The sequence below is a fragment of the Ailuropoda melanoleuca genome, chromosome 4 (assembly GCF_002007445.2).
Source record: "Ailuropoda melanoleuca isolate Jingjing chromosome 4, ASM200744v2, whole genome shotgun sequence".
Lineage (NCBI taxonomy): Eukaryota > Metazoa > Chordata > Mammalia > Carnivora > Ursidae > Ailuropoda > Ailuropoda melanoleuca.
Genome location: NC_048221.1, coordinates 91,440,055 through 91,460,823, shown reverse-complemented (window position 1 = coordinate 91,460,823; position 20,769 = coordinate 91,440,055). Strand labels below are relative to the sequence as shown.

The window sequence follows — 20,769 nt, the reverse complement described above, 5'->3', positions numbered from 1 at the left end:
CGACTGTAGAGCTAGGTAATCGGGAGACTTAAAAACTATTAGAATGAATCAGATAATTTAGCAGCATTGCTGGAAATAAAGTAAACAGAACAGCACTTTAAGTAAAATTCAAGCTACAGTCAAATTAATAGAACGTTAGTTCAACATTTATCGTCTGCATTGAGTGGTCATGTGGAAAATATTCAGAGTACAAAATTAAATGCAAACCAAATGATTTGGGGACTACTTTAATCTTTCTCAGCATGTGTCACTTTTCATGTCTCCATGTTGGAGGGTTAGAAGATGGGAGAAGAAGCGTACTACAGAGTAGCATGATTTAAAAATTTAAAAGCTTTTGCAATCTAGCAGGAGTGTCATAGCCCAGGAATTATGACTTGTCCTAAAGCCTAGAAGGCTAAGGGAACAGAGATGACTGGAAGCCAAGAGAAGAGAACAGAAGCTCTGAAAGCCCATGCCCAAATATATTCACTTGCAAATCACTAAGGGACATGGAGAAAATTTTAGCCCAGGACTTAGAAACTCATGATTAACATCCAAGGGCTAGTATCTGGGGACCCAGAAAATAAACTAGAACTATATTGGCTGAAAAACAAAAAGGACAGCCTGATCACAGCAAATATTCAGATACATTTAAGGATTAAACTAATAGTTAAACTGAGAAACGATCTAGAAGAGAATGCAATGGCATATTAAGACAGGAAAGAATAAAAACACCACAGAATAGAAGCGGTAAGTTTAGGCAGCTGTATAGTGACATGGCTCAGAACAAGGGCGTTAAAGTCAGACAGAGCTAAGTCTCAATTATGGCTCTGGCCTTTATTACATGATCCTGGATAAGCCATTTAACATCAGTTCATGTTATCTGTTCTGTACTTAATGACACAAAAGTTTCCAAAATATCAAGTTCATCAGATAATCTAAATAGATACCAATGAACAAAGTATAGTACTAAAGCTGCAAAAGACAGAAGAAAGTAACCTACTTCTAAATGAGTCCAAAATGCATCCTAGAAATTGATTTTTTAAAATCTCTAGCATTGGTCTATTGACCTGGATGATTTATTACTTAAACAAACAAATGAAACAACACTACTAATAATGTACACGGCAGAAGAAGTCAAATTAGTTTGATTTTTAATTACCTGGATTCAAGTACTAAATTGTCCTACGTGTTATTTCTAACTCTTTCTGTCTCTAAAGGAATCCTGTAACCTAAGTTTGCTCTTACAAGTACCCCCAAAGTCTGCTTATGAGAAAGAAGACATGCCAGAATCCAAAGACTTTTCTATCTTATTTTGAAGCTTTAGCATTTTAAGTACACCGTGTATTACATAATATTCTTGTCCAAGTCAATGGCAAATTGTTATCCTTTGCATTTTTAAGGTGAAGTACTCAAAAAGTTGCTTCATATTTTACATGGTACATCTGGCTAGTGAAAGTTAATAGTTATTTTTAATTTGAAGTAAAATGTATTTCGGGCGATTATAAGCAATCTGATAGTGGTAGCACAGAAGCAGTCACCACGCAGAACAACTCTGAAAGAAAAGGATTTGCTTGCAGGAAGGCGGTTGACATTGGTCCAATTTTTGGTCAATTAAAGATATTCTTTCTATACTAGAGAAACTGGTCTACTGAGAGAAAGTGCCTGCCCCCTCTCACGACCATGCACCACTCCCCATTTCCTTCCTGCAGATTGAGGAATTACACGCTTAATGAGAAATGGTATTGATAAAAATATTACACATGTAATGATGGGTGGTGGGCCATTGAAGACCACTATACTGGAATAAAACTCTTACCAGGAAATCTTGGGTTTATATATGAAAATTCTCCAGATTACATCTCTCACAATATATAACCTACTTTTCCCAAGAGGCCGCTCTGATCCTACTAAATTCCAAACTAGAATTAAATAAGGAATATTTTGTATATAACGTACGTGATCAAAATCTTGAGACTGCGTCTATGACCACTATGCTGAATATGAAAAGCCGTGAGAGCACTAACGTTCAACTAGAGTACATATTCAATTGTACTCAGGGTAAAATGGCAGAGTATTGTGACTGAACTAATCATCCCAAATAAAACCACTGTAAATTTTGGACAAAATATTTTTAAAAAAAACAAAACAACTATCTGAAGGCACTGCAGAGTGATGAAAAAGGGAGAACTGGAAAAATTAAGTGTAACCTGTGAGGTATGTGAATTTGTGGCTCCCCACTCCTCCCACCCACCCAGGGCATCTCCCAATCCTTACTGGTTTAACTGGTCAGAGAACATACTTTGAGGCTCACTGGAGCAGGTGGGAAGTTGGGGATAAAATGCTAGGAGGAAGGAAGCCTCAAATTGAACCAAAATTTACATATAAAACTGCTGCAAGTCCTTCACTGGTTGCTGAGCCACACGGGGGAGGAAAAGCAGCAGCTGGAAGCTGCTAGGACTAAGCAGAGGCTGTGGCTGCTGACCACAACAGGGGAAACAGAGGTCAGGGCCCGAATAAATTGCCTATTAAGCCAAATCAATCACTATTAAAACAAAAAAATATTTACTCAGAGGAACATAAAATAAAAAATCTCTACAATATATCATTCATAACACCCCATATACCATAGAAAGTTACTAAACCTGAGAATAAACAGGAAAATGTGACCCACATAAAAGAAAACAAGCAGTCAACAAAAACTAAACCTGAGATGTCTACAAAGTTGCACAGAAAAGACTAAGACAATGCAGTAAATATTTTCATAATCTTGAATCAGTGGGAATGCCCAGCAGCTGACATAAATCGCTGTGGTATCTGCCATGACAGTGGTCCTCTTCTGTGACTCCTCCAGCACATAACAGTGTGTGCCTGGCGGTTTTTTATTTAATTAAATTAATTTAGAAAGCTCTAACTGTACCGACCTTTTATCACTGACATGACACCAACAGGTATGTTTGAAAACTGACATTAATATAAGTCCAGCACATAAATCAAAAGGTAATTAGCAGGATAGTGTATGATAAATGACATAAAATAATAGCTTATGTTTTAAGTTAGACTTCATGTACACGTCTAAAAAAATGTTAGGCTAAATGATACACTTACACAACCACTAGTCTATCTCCATTTGTTCAGAAAAACTTCCAAATTCTGCTTAATGTTTTTGAAACAAAACCTACCCCCGCTGCTGACTGGTGCTGAAAGGTTTTGATCACTGAGATTTTCTGTTAACATCCATGCTGGAAGGATCCTTCTCCTCTGCGCAGGGTTTGACTGTTGCTTACTGAGGTCTCTACATTCACCTAGGAAACACTAAAAAGGCACCTATATATTAATTACTAAAAATAATCACGCAGCCTTAATGAAATCGTGGAATTATTTACTTTGCAGGAAACTACCATTTAAAAACCTATCTGCAAGTATGGACTGAATTACTCAAATTCTCAAAGAAAGAAATTCTTTATCTCTATTAGTTGTCATGGGGGACTAGTGTGATATTCTGTAGAGCTTACCCTAAAAATAGCAATGCCAGTAACACTGTCATGATATGGATAATTTCAGTTGTCTTTTCTCTCCTTGAAATAAGGAATATGTTACAAATGGATGAGATCTTAAATTTCTCACCTCACTATTTGCAGAAGTGGTTTGGGTCTTAGCTATTTCTGTGCTTCTTTCCAGCTGTGGGGCACCAGTTGTCTCATCAGGTGAGTTAACTGAGAAAGATTTTGGTGTTTTGTTCAGTATATTATCTTCATCAAGCATCTGACTATTTCTATAAAATAAAATAAAAAATCATTTAAAACACTCCTATTATACTATGTTATTATAAATGTGATTCTCCCAAGTACCTCTAACTAATGAATTGTGCTCCTTTTCTTGGCCTTAGCAAGACAAAAAATCAGATGATTAGCATAGTACAATAAAATATATCGACTAAGGGGCGCCTGGGTGGCACAGCGGTTAAGCGTCTGCCTTCGGCTCAGGGCGTGATCCTGGCGTTGTGGGATCGAGCCCCACATCAGGCTCCTCTGCTATGAGCCTGCTTCTTCCTCTCCCACTCCCCCTGCTTGTGTTCTCTCTCTCGCTGGCTGTCTCTATCTCTGTTGAATAAATAAATAAAATAAAAAAAAANTCCCACTCCCCCTGCTTGTGTTCTCTCTCTCGCTGGCTGTCTCTATCTCTGTTGAATAAATAAATAAAATCTAAAAAAAAAATATATATATATATATATCGACTAAAATATGTTCATCTTCTGCTCATTGTATCAGCATAAAATACATTTATCTTTTCAAATGATCAGCCTAGAAACCACTAGCTATTTATGAGATGGGTAGTAGCCATCTCTCTTAAGGCTTAAGACCAATGTACTGACTCAGTATTTGTCCAGATAGCCCATAAAAGTTAAGATCGCCACCCAGCACCCAAAGAGAAAATGCAAACTGTAAGAATACCAGAGAAGCTTTTGAAGAAAAAAATAAAATCCTGATGTCATGTTCACACGTAGCTGCTACTGGAGTTCTGGCCAGTACAGCCATTTGCAAAATCTCCCCAAACCTGCAGTCCAATCGGAAGCTAAGTGTTCTGACACACGAACATCCATGGTCACATGTAGAACATACTAGCAGAACCAACTACCTACCACTTGCTGCAAAGTGCAGTAAGATCATCCAAAGTTGATGGATTATTATTCATTACATATACATAGAGACAATCCAACAAATGTACTTTTTTGAACATTTGAAAATATAAATGGAAATACTACTCAGAAATAAAAAGGAATAATCCACTGATATACAACAACATGGATGAATCTCAAAGAAGCCAAACACAAAAGGCTGGACATCATATAATTCCATTTGTACCACCTTCTGTGCTTTTGGTGTTATACCTAAGAAATCACTGCCTAATCCAAAATCACAAAGATTTATACCTGTATTTTTTCCTAACTTCATAGTTTTAGCTCTAATATTTAGGTCTCTGATCTATTTTAAGTCTATTTTTATATGGTGTGAGGTATTTGCAAGTGGATATCCAATTGTCCTAACACCATTTGTTGAAAAGACTATTGTTTCTCCCATTTAATTGTCTTGGCATTCTTGTCAAAAATCGGTTGGCCATAATGTAAGGACTTTATTTCCGGACCCTCAATTCTATTTCACTGATCTGTCTTTCTTCACGCTAGTACCACACTGTCTTCATTATTGTAGCCTTGTAGTAGGTTTTGAAACTGGGAAGTGTGAATCCTCCAACTCTTTTTTTTTTTTTCAACTTTTAGAAACCATTTTTCATCAACCTTATTTCCATTTTGTTTGTCTTTGTGGAAGAGCATCTTAAGACCACTCAGGGGTTGTTCCTACCCATTCAGTGGCCTGAGAAGTGGGAGCTGCGACAATCTTCAGTGGCAAGCTGAGCGCTATAGTCTTCAGCAGGGAACTGCTGAGTAGACACAGAGGGCACCTGCACGCCTTCAGACCAGTCTGCACTTCACGTTGAGCAGTAGTGAACTCAGGAGCTGGAGCTGTCCTTTCACCCTGAAATCCCTCACTGGTCATAGCCTTTTCAGCAATAGCCTGCTGTTCCTTTTCAATCTCTTGAGGATCTCTGTAGAAGTAGAGATCAGGCATGACCGCCCCAGGGTGTTCACAGGAAATGGTACCATGTACGCACAGAACTTCCACACTAGCATCCACCACATCAGACCCACTATTGAGCTCCCTTGTTGCAAGGGATGGCAATGTCCACATAGTGCAGAGGAGAGTCTGTCTTACACGGAGTGATGGTAGGCAGGTTAACATAAGATGCCTCTGTGAGAGGATTAGTAATCACCAGAAGCTGCCTGGATCTGGTTAGTGAAGGTTTCCGGAGTGAAGCAGCCAGCAATAGGAGTGGCTCCAGTTGTAGCAGCAAACTTCAGCACAGCTCGCTGGGCAGTATTCCTGGATAAAACGACACTGACATCAACCGGGTTTTCAATGGCAACAATGGCACAAGCTGCCAGCAGAAGCTCTTCCCAGGTTCTATTCGGATTTATGATGTAGATGCCATCACTTTTCCTTTTTAGATATACTGTTCCATTTGGAAGTCAAGGTTGGTGGCAACAAAGTGGGTTCCTGATGCAAGGCATTTGAGGACATCCTCCTCCTTCATTTGCGGGACATCAAGCGCTCCAAACGTTGTGCAAGTTTCCCTTTAAGTTATGACAGGAATTCCTCACTCCAGCGGGAAGCTTGTTCTCGTGGCTTTGGGGGGTGCTAGGTAGCCCATAGAGCATTCATGCAGAACAACACCATAGGGGCCCCTCCCTGGATAGTGCAGAAAACACTTTTCTTCTTTTTAAAGACTACCTTAGCAATTAAGCTACTTCTTAAATATAATCCAAATTAAATTTAAATATAACTATTTTTTATTTTTAATATAAAATATGCTACTAACATAAATGAACTGGATCTAGAAATAAGTTTTAAAAATCATAAATGAATTATAAACAGGCATATTATCATACTGTAATGGCATTTCCATCATTTTATTGTTTTGTTCAAAATCAAAGTGATTAAAATTAGCTTTTTATATGAAACCTAAAAATTAAGAACTTTAACAATTTGAAAAAAAAACTTTGTATGACATAGGTATACTATACTTTTCTCAGCAGTGTCTTAAAGGAAACAATCTCCCTAGGGAGACAATGTTGTACTTCTTCATCAGTGAAATTCAGATACAAAATTCAGATACAAAAACAAAATGTTATACAATATTTCATTCATGTATTTAAGAACCCAACACTTAAGGAGCACCCACTGTTGGGGAGGCAATAAAAATGCATAATTAATGTTAGTGCTTCTGAATGAAATATGCCATAATTTAATTAACTAAAATATAAAACTTTTATTTTTCTAAATTTGGTTTTCTCTTACTTCGACTTCTCAAAAAAGTATGGGTTTTGGTATTTCTAGCAGAATAATTTCACGAAATACTGTGAGAGAATATACAGAAAAGAGTGAGAAATGAACAAACTGATGAGAGCTAATGTGAACAGACCCATACGCTCCCTGGAGTAGGTTATAAATGGGACTTCTTATACAGAATCTATTTACTACATGAAAACATTATGACATGAGTAAAATGAAAAGCGAAAGAAATGGCAAGCTTTGTTTTCTCAGGTTTTATTGTTGTTGTTTTGTTGTTCAAATCTTTCTTATATTCACAACGAGTTGGAAGAAAAAATTTATAATGGCATCAGGGACCCAACCACTGCCACAAAGCACATAGGTTTTTAAAATATAAAATAACACAATTAATTTGGTTACCCTAACCCAAGCACACAATTACCAAAACATACGCAAATTATTTACTACCTCTTTCAATACACAGCTTCACAGCAACAATACACAAGATAATATGACTCAAAATAGCCTTAAAAAGTACAGTGCTGCTGAAGTGGGTTGTATTCTTACTTTTATCAATACTAAAAACACTCAAAATTCAGTCATCCCACAATCTCATTTATTTAAGGTGCAACACTGGTCTTTCACATTAAGGGGACAAGCTTGTTTGAATGGATATAAATAAAATTTTTAAAAATATAAAGTTGACACATAATACTCTAAATTGTTTTATACAAATGTGCAATGTTTTCCTGATTTAAAAAAAAAAAAACTATATAATTCCACTGTGGAAATTTACCGAAACAAAAAAATTAGTTCTTTATATTTCTCATTTCAACAGCTGGTTAAAAAGAACATTCTTTCTACATAGGTGATACGAGGGGAAAAAAAGGAAGATATGTAAAGTTGCAAGCAACAGTTACTGAATTTCATTTAACTGAAATCAAAAACCATTTCCTCACATAATTTCTTTTCATTTACTAGTTTGAAAAATTGTAGATGTGATTTATATTTACTGAAATACACAGATCTGGCGCACAATTTGATCAGTTTTGACAAATGCATACATCCATGTAACCTACACACTTATTGCGACGCAGGATATGTCCATCACCACAAAATGCTCTCCTGTGTCCCTGTAAATAACCACTGACTGGATTTCTATCACTACAGATTCATTTGCTTATTATAGAACATAATCTAAACGTAATAACACAACAGGAACTGTTTTGTGTCTTGCTTCTTAAGTAGATACCTCAGGATTTTCTAAATCCACAATCATGTCATCAGCAAATATCTGAGGGATTTTACTTCTTTGTCCTGCCTTCCTGGACTGGCTAGGACCTCCAATAAGTGTTGAATAGAAGTTGTACAAAACAGGGGCACCTGGGTGGCTCAGTCGTTAAGCATCTGCCTTCGGCTCAGGGCGTGATCCTGGGGTTCTGGGATCGAGCCCCACATCAGGCTCCTCCGTTATGAGCCTGCTTCTTCNACCTCCAATAAGTGTTGAATAGAAGTTGTACAAAACAGGGGCGCCTGGGTGGCTCAGTCGTTAAGCATCTGCCTTCGGCTCAGGGCATGATCCTGGGGTTCTGGGATCGAGCCCTGCATCAGGCTCCCTGCTCTACTGGGAGCCTGCTTCTTCCCTCTCCCACTCCCCCTGCTTGTGATACCTCTCTCTGGCTGTCTCTCTCTCTGTCAAAAAAATAAATAAAATCTTTAAAAAAAAAAAAAAAGAAGAAGAAGAAGAAGAAGTTGTACAAAATGGCATCTTTGTTTTGTTCCCAATCTTAGGGAGAGACCTTCTAAAACTTGACTGTTAAGTATGTTTTTGATAGAAAGGAAGTTTCCTTCTTTTTCTAGATTTCTCAAAGGTGTTTTTATTTTTTTAAATCACAAACAGGTGTCGAATTTTGTCAAAACTATTTTTATGCATCTATTGAAATGACAATTCTTCAATCTGCTATTGCACTCCTCAGACAAATTCCACTTGGTTATAGTGTTTTACCCTTTCTACAAATTGCTGGATTTGACTTATAAGTATTTCTTATGAGCATATTGGTCTAGTTTTCTTTTAATGTTATTGTCTGATTGTATGAGGATTATGAAAGTTTCTTCTTCTATTTGGGGAAAAAAGACACAATGTTGGTATTATTTTTTTCTTGAAAGTTAATAGAATTCACTAGTGAAGTTCCTTATGGAAAATTCTTAAATTGTGACCTCAATTTCTTTAATATAAAATTCACCTAATTTTCTATTTCTTCCCATATTAGTTTTGGTAAATTATGGTTTCCCAAGAATGTATCCATTCATTTAGGCTATCAAGTTTGCTGGCATAAAGATTTAAATAATATTTCTTCATTATTCTTTTAAGGTCTGTAAAATCACTACTGATATACTCTCCTCCATTCCTGATATTGATAATTTGTGCTTTTTTGTTTGTTTTTTTCTTGGTAAACCTTATTTTTTTTTATGATTTTTTATTATATTATGTTAGTCACCATACAGTACATCCCCGGCTTCCGATGTAAAGTTAGATGCTTCATTAGTTGTGTATAACACCCAGTGCACCATGCAATACATGCCCTCCTTACTACCCATCACCAGTCTATCCCATTCCCCCACCCCCCTCCCCTGAGGCCCCCAGTTTGTTTCTCATAGTCCATAGTCTCTCATGTTTCATTCCCCCTTCTGATTACCCCCCTTTTCTTTATCCCTTTCTTCCCCTACCGATCCTCCTAGTTCTTATGTTCCATAGATGAGAGAAATCATATGATAATTGTCTTTCTCTGCTTGACTTATTTCACTTAGCATTATCTCCTCCAGTGCCGTCCATGTTGCAGCAAATGTTGAGAATTCGTTCTTTCTGATAGGAGTAATATTCCATTGTATATATGGACCACAACTTCTTGGTAAACCTTATTAAGTTTACCAATTTAATTAATCTTTTCAAAGAACCAACTTTTGGCTTTGTTCATTTTCTTTGTTATTTGTCCGTTTTCTATGTCACTGATTTCCAGTCTTATTTTTTTTCCTATCTGCTTTGGGATTAATTTGCCCCTTCTGCCTATCTTCTTAAAGTAGAAACATAAATCATTGGTTTTATAGCTTTCTTCTCTTCTAATACAGACATTTAATATAAATTTCCCTCTAAGAATATTTTAGCTTCATCTCACAAATTTTTATGTTGTTTTCAGTATTATTTTGTTCAAAATGTTTTCTAATTTCCCTTGTGACTCTCTTCAACCTAAGAGTTATTTAGAAGTGTGCTGTTTAATTTCAAATTTTTGGAGATTTTTCTATTTTATCATTATAGATTTTTTTTAAGTAACCTCTATGCCCAACATGGGGCTCGAACTCACAACCCCAAGATCAAGAGTCACATGCTCTACCAATTGAGCCAGCCAGGCACCCCTATTGTCCCTCTTTATTAATTTAATACTACTGTAATCACAGAACACATTCTGTATACATTTTTCCATCTACTCCTATAAGTCCAGTTCATGTAGACTATAATTTAAAAGTTGAAACAGTGGCAAATAATCTGCTAAGGACTGCCTCAATAAAACTAGTGTTCTAATATTAACTTTACACTAGATGTTTATTGTAAACATCTCAGTTTCCCAATTCTGTATTTTCTGTCATTTTTATAAGAAAGAGGAGTTATGTGAGTGTAGTCTAAGCCCGAAGGATTAATACCTTAATAAAATTTAAAAAGCTAAAAGAAAATATTAAGAAAATGTAGTTGGTTTCAAATTACCTCTCCTGGTTACTATTAAATGGAAAATACATTCTGAACACAATGGTAAAAGACACCACATATGCGAGCAATCGCTATTGAGGTGTAGGTTTCCAATGTCAAATGTTTTCTAGAGAAACACACACAAACACATACACCACCCACACCCCATGCAATTCCTTTACTGCCAACATAGTTTGATCCTAGAATGGTTTTTACTGAAGCATTTGTGGATGGCTGAGGGATTAGGTTACAATTACCATTTTTAAAAATTTTTTTATTTAAAAAAATTTTTTTAAGATTATTTTATTTACTTGACAGAGAGAGAGCATAAGCAGGGGAAATGGCTGAGGGAGAGGGAGAAGCAGACGTCCCACTGAACAGGGAGCTCGACATGGGGCTTGATCCCAGGACCCTGGGATCATGACCTTAGCAGAAAACAGGTGCTTAACTGACTGAGCCACCCAGGTGCCCCTAGGTTACAATTGCCATTACTTAATCTCATTTCATCAAGCAATCTTACCTTAAAGTACATTCCATTTCTGTTTCAGAGTGTGTAGAGAAAACACAGAAAATGTATTTGTCGACTAGCAAAGAAAAACTGTCTCCAGGATTCAACCAGCGCCATAGATTTCTCTTCAATGGTAGGAGCTGGCTCTTCTTGGAAGACTGATAAAAACATGGATTTGTGTGTATCTAACAAATAAAAAAAAAATACAGTGATGTAATTCTAAATTATGAGAAAAATACCACTAAACACGAACTGATTCAAAATTTGAGTATCAAAACAATTTCATTACAAACTCAGACTTAAAAGTCTAATAAATCTGGCATTTATAAGTACAATAATTATTATCTATACATAAAAAAGGAAAAAGAGCTAAAATATACCTCCTACTCCTGTAGGAATCAAAAGAAAAAGCAAAGTTATCAATTAACTGGCTAAAAGATATTTCTGCTTTGCTTAAGAGGGACAATCAAACATTGGAAAGAGAAACATGAAAAATAATTCTCAGTATGGAAACTGAGTCACCCAACTTTCATATCCATACTTCACTAATCCCTTGGAAATGGCTAGCTTCTTTTATACTTATTTTCCTCTAATAAATTCTCACTATGATTAAAAAATGAGATATTATAGGAAGAGAGACTTTGATCAAATCTCTCAAGCAAACAATATAACTTGTTTCGATTGTTCTTCCTCCACCTAGGAGTTTTCTAACATAGACTAATATAGAAAAGGGAGCATTAAAACAAAAACTGCCAATAAAAAATAAGCATTGTTGCCTACATGCCCAAATTAAAAAAAAAAAAAGACAATGTTGAAAGCTATAATGAATATAATCTATCCAGTTCTGGCAACTTAATTTCATGAGGATCTGGCCATAAATCCTTCCTGTGTGTATCTGCAATTGAAAACATTTCTATTTCCTTTAAATCTGTTAAAAGAAAGGAGTGAATAAAATTGGAGATAAAGAGTAGAAACAAATTAAAAACAGAGACTATACAAATTTGGTAGGCAATTATTTTATAGGTCAGACTTATTTTACAAACTACACACAAGACTTCATAAGAATGGACATGCAATGGAATACCATATTTATTATGTAATATCATATTGCTGAAAAGAACTGTGAATGTTTGATTTTTTAAAATCAAGCTATAATTTAAACTTAATGTTTAGAAACCTTTCCTCATGCTATCAACCATCCCTAATTTCTCTCTCAGAGTAGCTCTGGCTCATGGTTAGAGTGTTCGAGCCATGATAAACCACCAGGTTCTGAGCTTGTGCACACGACTGGGCTTGGAAACTGTTCCCTGTTATTCCTCGGACTTTTAAGTGAAGCCTCCCCTTCCCTGAGTATACCACAACCATCAAAGTCAGGAATGCTGAGTAGCAGGAGGGACAAGAGTGGGGCAGAAATATCCAGAGCTTCTGCCTGAACCTTGAATATTCTATAAATGAGGTTTGCTTCTAATAGACTAAGATAAGTCTATGCTCTTATTCGTAAGTATTTTAAAGAATCAGACAAATCTCTAAACTACATTAAATAACAATAGTCCTAAATCTTCGAAGGCCAAGATGTTAAATACAAAGGCATAATATTCTAAAAGTAGAAAAGGTAAAATACTTTTTAAAAAAGGAAACTAAATACATTCCTTTAATAAGGCATCACAAACCCAAAGTCAAAGAAACATTCATTTTCAGTACTTTTTACTCAGTTAAATGTACTTAACATTTAAATTTTAAGTGGTGAAATATTAGGTATTTAGCAAATCCAAAGAGAAAGTAAATCAATGTATGTGGTACACAATCATCTTTTTCCTAAAATTGTTCATACAAGGGATTCCAGAACCAAGAGCAAAAATGACATTCCTATAACTAACCTAATATTTGATCCTATAACTTAAACCTAAAGAAATATTACTCATCGAGTTAAGTTTTTAAAAGCTATGTCAAACTATTTTTAATTCAGGATGCCTGGATGGCTCAGTCGGTTAAACACCTGACTCTTGATTTTGGCTTGGGTCATGATCTCAGAGTCATGAGATTAAGCCCTGTGCTGGGCTCCAGCTGGGCCTGGAGCCTACTTCAGATTCTCTCTCTCCTTCTTTCTTTGCCCCCCTGCCCCTTCTTCCTCTATAAAGTAACAAAAACAAAAGCAACTATATACACTTCAACTAAAAAGCCACACAGACATGAAGTTCAAAACAAAGGGTAGTTTTTTTAAAAGTTATAAAGTAGACAAAAATCTAGTAATATTAATAAACAAAAAGGGAGAAGATCCATACACAAATTTTGGAATGAAAACAATGACATAAGAACACATAAAGCTTGGTAGAATACTACAAATACTTCATGGCAATGGATTTGTAAATATGGCCAAAATTGACAATGATCTTAAAGAACATACACCAAACTGACTTGACAAAAAAAAAGAGTGTGTGTGTCTTTTTGAATTAGACCTATATTTTAAAAATCCAATCAGTAATTAAAAATATTTCTAATCTCTCTCCAAACAAGACCTAAATGGATTTAAAACATTTCTGAATATTCAAAGTCTTCCTGAGACCAGAAAAAGATGGAAAGTTCTCCAGTTCCTTCAATAAGGCTAAGTTAACTTTGATTTTAAAAGCAGATAAGGACCAGCAAAATACTGGCAAACCCAAACTCACAGTGAATAAAACATATGAGCCACCGATATGAGAAACATAGTTTTGGTAAGTGCCTTTTAACATATCCATTGGATTATAAGTGCAAACTTAAATACATTATGCTATGATTTTAGAAGTGGTGCAAAGGATGTATTATCCCTGAAGAAATGGAGAAAATACAAATCAGTTTTCCATAGCTTTCTCTTATAATTATCATAAACATTAAAAGATTGATGTGTAACACCTCAAAAAGTTCCACTTATTTTCAATGTTTTCTTTTTTCAATTTGGAAAGCATTCTTTTTTCTTTCTTTCTTGTTCTTCTTCTTCTTGTTATTCTTCCTTTTTTTTAAAGAATAAGCTGTGGAAGAGCTACTGTAGTATTTTATAGCTATTTTCCAAGTACAATCATAATTTCATAGGAAGAAAAACAATCATAACCCGGAAATTTTATTGTGCCAAAGAAAAAACACAGTCACCCAAAGATGCATATTTTGAGGATTAACAACAAGTGGCAAAAAACATATCTAATCTTTTACAATTTATATGTGGTTATAAAACTACTCCCTCAATCATCCAAAACCCAAAAAGAGTAAGATTTTCTTAAAATGAAATAAAAGCATTGACAGCTACGAATTTACCCAGAGGACATAACTAACCATTGGTGATGCAGTCATTTACAGACAACACTGTCGCTTTGCCTTTATAAAACATTTTCTCCCTGCTGATACCAGACAGTAGATTAAATTTAAATGACACACAAAAAAGCTAACATCATCTCCTCATGCACTATTTCCAAGAACTGCTGAGAGTTAGAGCCTTTTTTAAAAGGAAATATTAGAGGAAAAAAAGACAAATTCATCCAATTTAAAAGTACAAATTAGTAAATGCCCTAATCGCATTCATCTATCATTGTCAAAGCTACATTTCTATTTGATTGGATTTCTAATTTGAAGGAAAGCAGAAAAATATTTAATCATTTAAACATAATTTGGAGGACACAGCCTACAGAAGGGATTGTAACAAAACATTTGCTCTAATTCATTTAAATAATTTTACAAAAACTTTTTAAAATAAAACTTCTCTCAAAATTTTATCACAGTTGTATATATATAAGCTGCTTTAGCAGATCAATTTATTTGTGACTGATTAGAGAACAGAGAGTAAATGATATTTAGCACACATGAAAGTAAAATGAATTAGAAGTCACTCATCTATGTCATTATTTTCAAGACCTTAACATTTCTATTCACAATTAAAGTCTGTTTAGAATTTTTCTAAATTTCTCTAAATCACATCTGGAAGGTACAACTAAGTAAGCAGCTGAGTAAATAAATATATCTATTTCAAGGAGATAGGCCTTTTTGTTGAAACTACATTAACATAAACAAGAAATCAAGCATTACATAAAGCAAAGGACCTATACATACATCACCAAGTCCAAGAAGCAGTTTTCCTTCAACTGGTATGGTGTAAATAATTCATGGAATAAAATTCAAAACCCAATTAAATATTGTTCTACAAGAACCATCAAATTCTAGTACTAGAGTTGTACATTTCCTTAAATATAAATATACTTTTTCATGTCTTCCAATGTTTGGTAGTTTGGCATTACAGAAAGAGCTGCATCACACCGTACTATTCTCTACACATTTTTCATGTCATAAGGATTCCATTATAATTTTTTGAAAACATAATACATGTTAGACATTATGTGTGGACCCAACACACAGTAGTTTCAGAAAAGGTATATTAACTTTTGATGTCCCTTTTGAGCCTTTCCCTATCCTAGTCTCTTCTCAGTTCCCTCGGAGTTAATTATTATACCAATTGTTGTGTTTATCACTTCCATAGGAAATTTTCTTTATGGTTTTATCACCTAAGCTTATGACAATGAATACAATGTTTATTTTGTAGAATTTTTAATATTAATTTTAATTAACTTAATTAATTTTAATTAACTTTATTAATTTTAATTAATTTTATACTGTATATATTCTTCCAAGTTTGCTTTTATCATTATCATGTTCCTGACTCCAATCCATATTTTTCATGCTTTCACTGTAATTTGTCTTCACTGTTGTAGGATATTTCATTAAATGAATATATCACAATATATTTATCAATTCCATTGTTGATGGAAATTTATGTTGTGTCTAGTTTTTTGCTATGATACAAGCAATTTTGCTCTTCAGGTTCTTGTTCACATCTATTGGTACATATATGTGTGTGAGATCTGGCTTGTAGGGGATGCATGCCTTAATCTTTAGGAAATAATGTCAAGCTATTCTCCAAAGTGGCTGCAACATTTAAGCTCCCACCCAAACTTTATACTATTCTTCTTGTTCTACATCCTCATTGACACCTGAAATTGTTAGACTTTTCACTTTTGCAATCTGTTGGGCATCAGTACCTCATTGCAGTTTCACTTACAGTTCTTTTTTTATTTTTTAAGATTTTTTATTTATTTATTTGACAGAGAGACAGCCAGCAAGAGAGGGAACACAAGCAGGGGGAGTGGGAGAGGAAAGAAGCGGGCTCCCAGCAGAGGAGACTGATGTGGGGCTCGATCCCAGGACTCTGGGATCACGCCCTGAGCCAAAGGCAGATGCTTAACCACTGAGCCACCCAGGCGCCCCCACTTACATTTCTCTACTTAATAAGAGGGCTGAGCACCTTTTTCATGTTTACTAAACAGTCAGATTTCCAATTTCAGAACATGCCACTCAAGTCTTCAGCCCATCTTTCTATTGGACTGTTTATCTTTTTCACACTGATTGAAGGCATTTGCTATATATTCTAGATATCATTCCTTTGTCAATTATATGTATTTTAAATAACTTCTTCCTGTTATATTTTTCATTTTCATTATAATTTTTGATAAGCAAAGGTTCTTAATTTTAATTTAATTGGGGTTTTTTTTTAAGATTTTATTTATTTGTTTGACAGACAGAGCTCAAGCAGGCGGAGTGGCCCGCAGAAGATCATGACCTGAGCCGAAAGCAGATGCTTAATTGGGGTTGTGTCTATACTTGGATGAAAAGTTAAGCATCTTTATTAAGCCAATTTGGAAAACATTCTAGTTTTTAAAATATAAATGTCCTTGATTAACACTGAGAAAAAATATAAGTAAGTTTTTCAAAATTTATGCATTAGTAAAAATGATGGTTTCCCAAATGGCCTACTTTTGATACATAAAAAATTTAATGCCATGTAACTTTTGTTTTAAGAGGCTTTCTTCTTAGCACTGAGTAAATAAGAATGTAAAAAGAAAATCTAATAGTTATTCAATTGTTCACAATTCAGTTGACTGATTTGCTTACAAATAAATGTACTGAGTTCTCAAAATGGATCATGTCACTGTCTACAACTCTTCTGCTATGACAAATTTTTCAGAGGTTATTTGAAACAAAAGTAAAGCTTCAGGGGCGCCTGGGTGGCTCAGTCCTTAAGTGTCTGCCTTCGGCTCAGGGCGTGATCCTGGCGTTCTGGGATCGAGCCCCACATCACGCTCCTCCGCAGGGAGCCTGCTTCTTCCTCTCCCACTCCCCCTGCTTGTGTTCCCTCTCTCGCTGGCTGTCTCTATCTCTGTCGAATAAATAAATAAAATCTTTAAAAAAAACAAAAAACAAAAAAAGATTTTATTTATTTGTTTGACAGACAGAGNTATAATTTTTGATAAGCAAAGGTTCTTAATTTTAATTTAATTGGGGTTTTTTTTTAAGATTTTATTTATTTGTTTGACAGACAGAGCTCAAGCAGGCGGAGTGGCCCGCAGAAGATCATGACCTGAGCCGAAAGCAGATGCTTAATTGGGGTTGTGTCTATACTTGGATGAAAAGTTAAGCATCTTTATTAAGCCAATTTGGAAAACATTCTAGTTTTTAAAATATAAATGTCCTTGATTAACACTGAGAAAAAATATAAGTAAGTTTTTCAAAATTTATACATTAGTAAAAATGATGGTTTCCCAAATGGCCTACTTTTGATACATAAAAAATTTAATGCCATGTAACTTTTGTTTTAAGAGGCTTTCTTCTTAGCACTGAGTAAATAAGAATGTAAAAAGAAAATCTAATAGTTATTCAATTGTTCACAATTCAGTTGACTGATTTGCTTACAAATAAATGTACTGAGTTCTCAAAATGGATCATGTCACTGTCTACAACTCTTCTGCTATGACAAATTTTTCAGAGGTTATTTGAAACAAAAGTAAAGCTTCAGGGGCGCCTGGGTGGCTCAGTCCTTAAGTGTCTGCCTTCGGCTCAGGGCGTGATCCTGGCGTTCTGGGATCGAGCCCCACATCACGCTCCTCCGCAGGGAGCCTGCTTCTTCCTCTCCCACTCCCCCTGCTTGTGTTCCCTCTCTTGCTGGTTGTCTCTCTCTCTGTCAAATAAATGAGTAAAAAATCTTTAAAAAAAAAAAAAAAAGCTTCAAAAAATCAGGAATTACAAGTATTAATCAAGGATCTGTCTTTATAAGTTCCATAAACAATACTCTTGGCTTATTGATTTATTTTCTGTGATATATGTACACAGTAGGATTTGAATACTAGTAATGCAAATCTAGAAGGTCTATAAACCTACTTGCAGGAGCTGATATTCAAAGCTTTGGTATCAAAAATAACTAGAAATCTAATCATCAAGGACTATTTAGATGTTACACTTTTCCAAAAAGTAAGGACTCACTAGAAGTTCTCCATTTCATTAACATGAATGATAGAGTAGTAAATCTAAATACTGTAGTAAGTATTAAGTTGTAGGTACCACTTCAGGAGACACATGTATTATTTGCTATAATTACTATTTTGAAAAAAAGTAAATATAAAGTAATGATATGCTCTATCAGAAAAGGCAGGATGGGAAGTTAGAGATTCCTATATTCTCTTCCTTAATGTGCTTCAGTAACAACAAAAATAAACTTGTTTATTTTAGGCCATAGTTGGTCATTGAAATGGTGTTAGAAATTAGGTGCTGGAGGGGGAGCCTGGGTGGCTCGCTTGCTTAAGCATCTGCCTTCGGTTCAGGTCATGATCCCAGGGTCCTGGGATCGAGTCCCACATTGGACTCCTTGCTCAGTGGGGAGCCTGCTTCTCCCTCTCCCACTCCCCCTGCTTGCGCTCTCTTTCTTTCTCTGTCAGATAAATAAATAAATAAAATCTTTAAAAAAAAGAAATTAGGTTCTAGGAATAACATAATTTTTTTAAAATTCATGATCTCCATTTTAGAAGTGTCATGTATTGTTCTCACTGCAGCATTTCTTCATGCATTCATAAATATGAATTAAGTACCTACTATGTGCTCAGCATTATGTCAGATATGAAAGATACAAAGATGGGTCAGTGTTCCTATACTCAACAAGTTTATGATCTAGTAAGTCTCATCTAAGAGGAGGATAGTTGGAAAGGATTCAGAGATGAAGAGCTGATGGTAAATAAAGGGGCTCTCACAGGAGAGCTGACTATAGATATCAGCACTTTTCAAGACACGAAGACAATGCGGAATGATACACAAACCTTTTTTAAAGTATTCAATGTTGAGATGGGGTAAATTCAGCTTTACTCAAAACTTTTCCAATACTAGAATTAAAAGGATGCTTCTCGAATTTGGAAACAGTTCAATATAGGATAATAAAAGTACTTTATGTGTAAAAGAACGAATGATACCAAAGGCAGTTGTACGTATAAGATGAAAATACATATAGGTTTTAAAATGTTACAAATTAATGAATTTCATTCCATAATAATTTTACTGCCACAGCATCTAGTCCAAAACAGATGGACCCTCATACACGTATTTTATTCTCCTATACAACACGTTGTGCAAATGGAAAGGAATAATAATATAGTACATCCTCAGAAACTGATATCCCTACAATACATCAGTGCTTAAACTATAAAGCAAGCAAGTAAAATTTTAGCCCTCAACAAGAACTTTCAAATTAAAATTATTTATGCAACCCTAAAGTTGAACAAGGTCTAAATTTTAGAAATATTCAATTCCACACACAGAGGTATAGAAATCTATTAGAATACAACCCTGTAACATTTAAGAGACTTCGGTCACTACCTCAGCCCCTCAAAACAAACCATTATATAGTTATAGGTTTTCTTATAGAATCTTATTTGTAATACCCAGTCATAATGTATTCATGAATTGGCAGTCCCCTTTCACTACAATTCTAACTAGGTAAATGTAGCACAGCCTTACAGGAAAATAAATACTTTGGATAGTTTAGATCTGTATCTCCCAATTATACTCTGGAAATAAGAAGGATATATTCTGACATGCACTCTCTATTTCCATAACCTTAGAAAATAAGCCACTTTAATCAGGAGCTGGAAAAAGGTAAGAGGCAAAAAGTTAGAACAAGTCACGAGTAACATATATACCGGTTTGATTCGAAGCTGACCACCGACCACCTCAAGAATTGCATGTCTTCTGGACACTCTCTTGTCTGTTATCTACAGGGGGGAAAAAATAAACATTTCAAACACAGCTACTTCCATAAAAAACAATAGTAACAACCACACAAACCCATAGCAATGTTTCTGAAATTAGTAGGTTAGATATGAAACAGTCACTCAGCAACTGTGTATTAAAATGATTGTCCTCATTGAACAGATAATGAAACAACTCAGAGATTAAGGGACATGACCAAGACCATAAGAAGAATAAATGGCAGAGCAGAGACCCAAACTTGGAATAACACGTCCCAAAACCTTTCATGATAGTTTCCATTTAAGATAGACATTTTGTGGGGATTCTTATCAATAAAATTCATAAAATGAGAAAAAAATCTATATATTATGTACTTATTGGGAAACCTTTCAAATACAAGAAATACATAGTATGTGATGATGACAAATGGATTTAAAGAGCAGCAGTCTGGTAAACATAAAGGGGTGACTGTAAGTTTTAGGGTCAGGCAGACCTGAACTGGAGCCCTAGGGCCATCAGCAGTAGTTAAAAGAACAGAAAGGTGGGAGGGGGAGTGATGAAAACCAAATATT

The 20,769-nt window shown here is 35.2% G+C and overlaps 1 protein-coding gene across 2 annotated transcripts in view; it reads right to left on the bottom strand.

The window, feature by feature from the left end:
• Positions 1 to 20,769, bottom strand: part of APLF (aprataxin and PNKP like factor) — a 243,091-nt gene that overhangs the window by 209,243 nt on the left and 13,079 nt on the right. For both annotated transcript variants that reach the window (XM_034659239.1, XM_034659238.1), the window contains exons 2-5: positions 20,149 to 20,220; positions 11,126 to 11,298; positions 3,607 to 3,754; positions 3,162 to 3,294 (exon numbers count right to left, since the gene is read on the bottom strand). In XM_034659239.1, the coding sequence (XP_034515130.1) occupies positions 3,162 to 3,294; positions 3,607 to 3,754; positions 11,126 to 11,298; positions 20,149 to 20,220 (526 nt within the window). The remainder of the gene's footprint in view (positions 1 to 3,161; positions 3,295 to 3,606; positions 3,755 to 11,125; positions 11,299 to 20,148; positions 20,221 to 20,769) is intronic.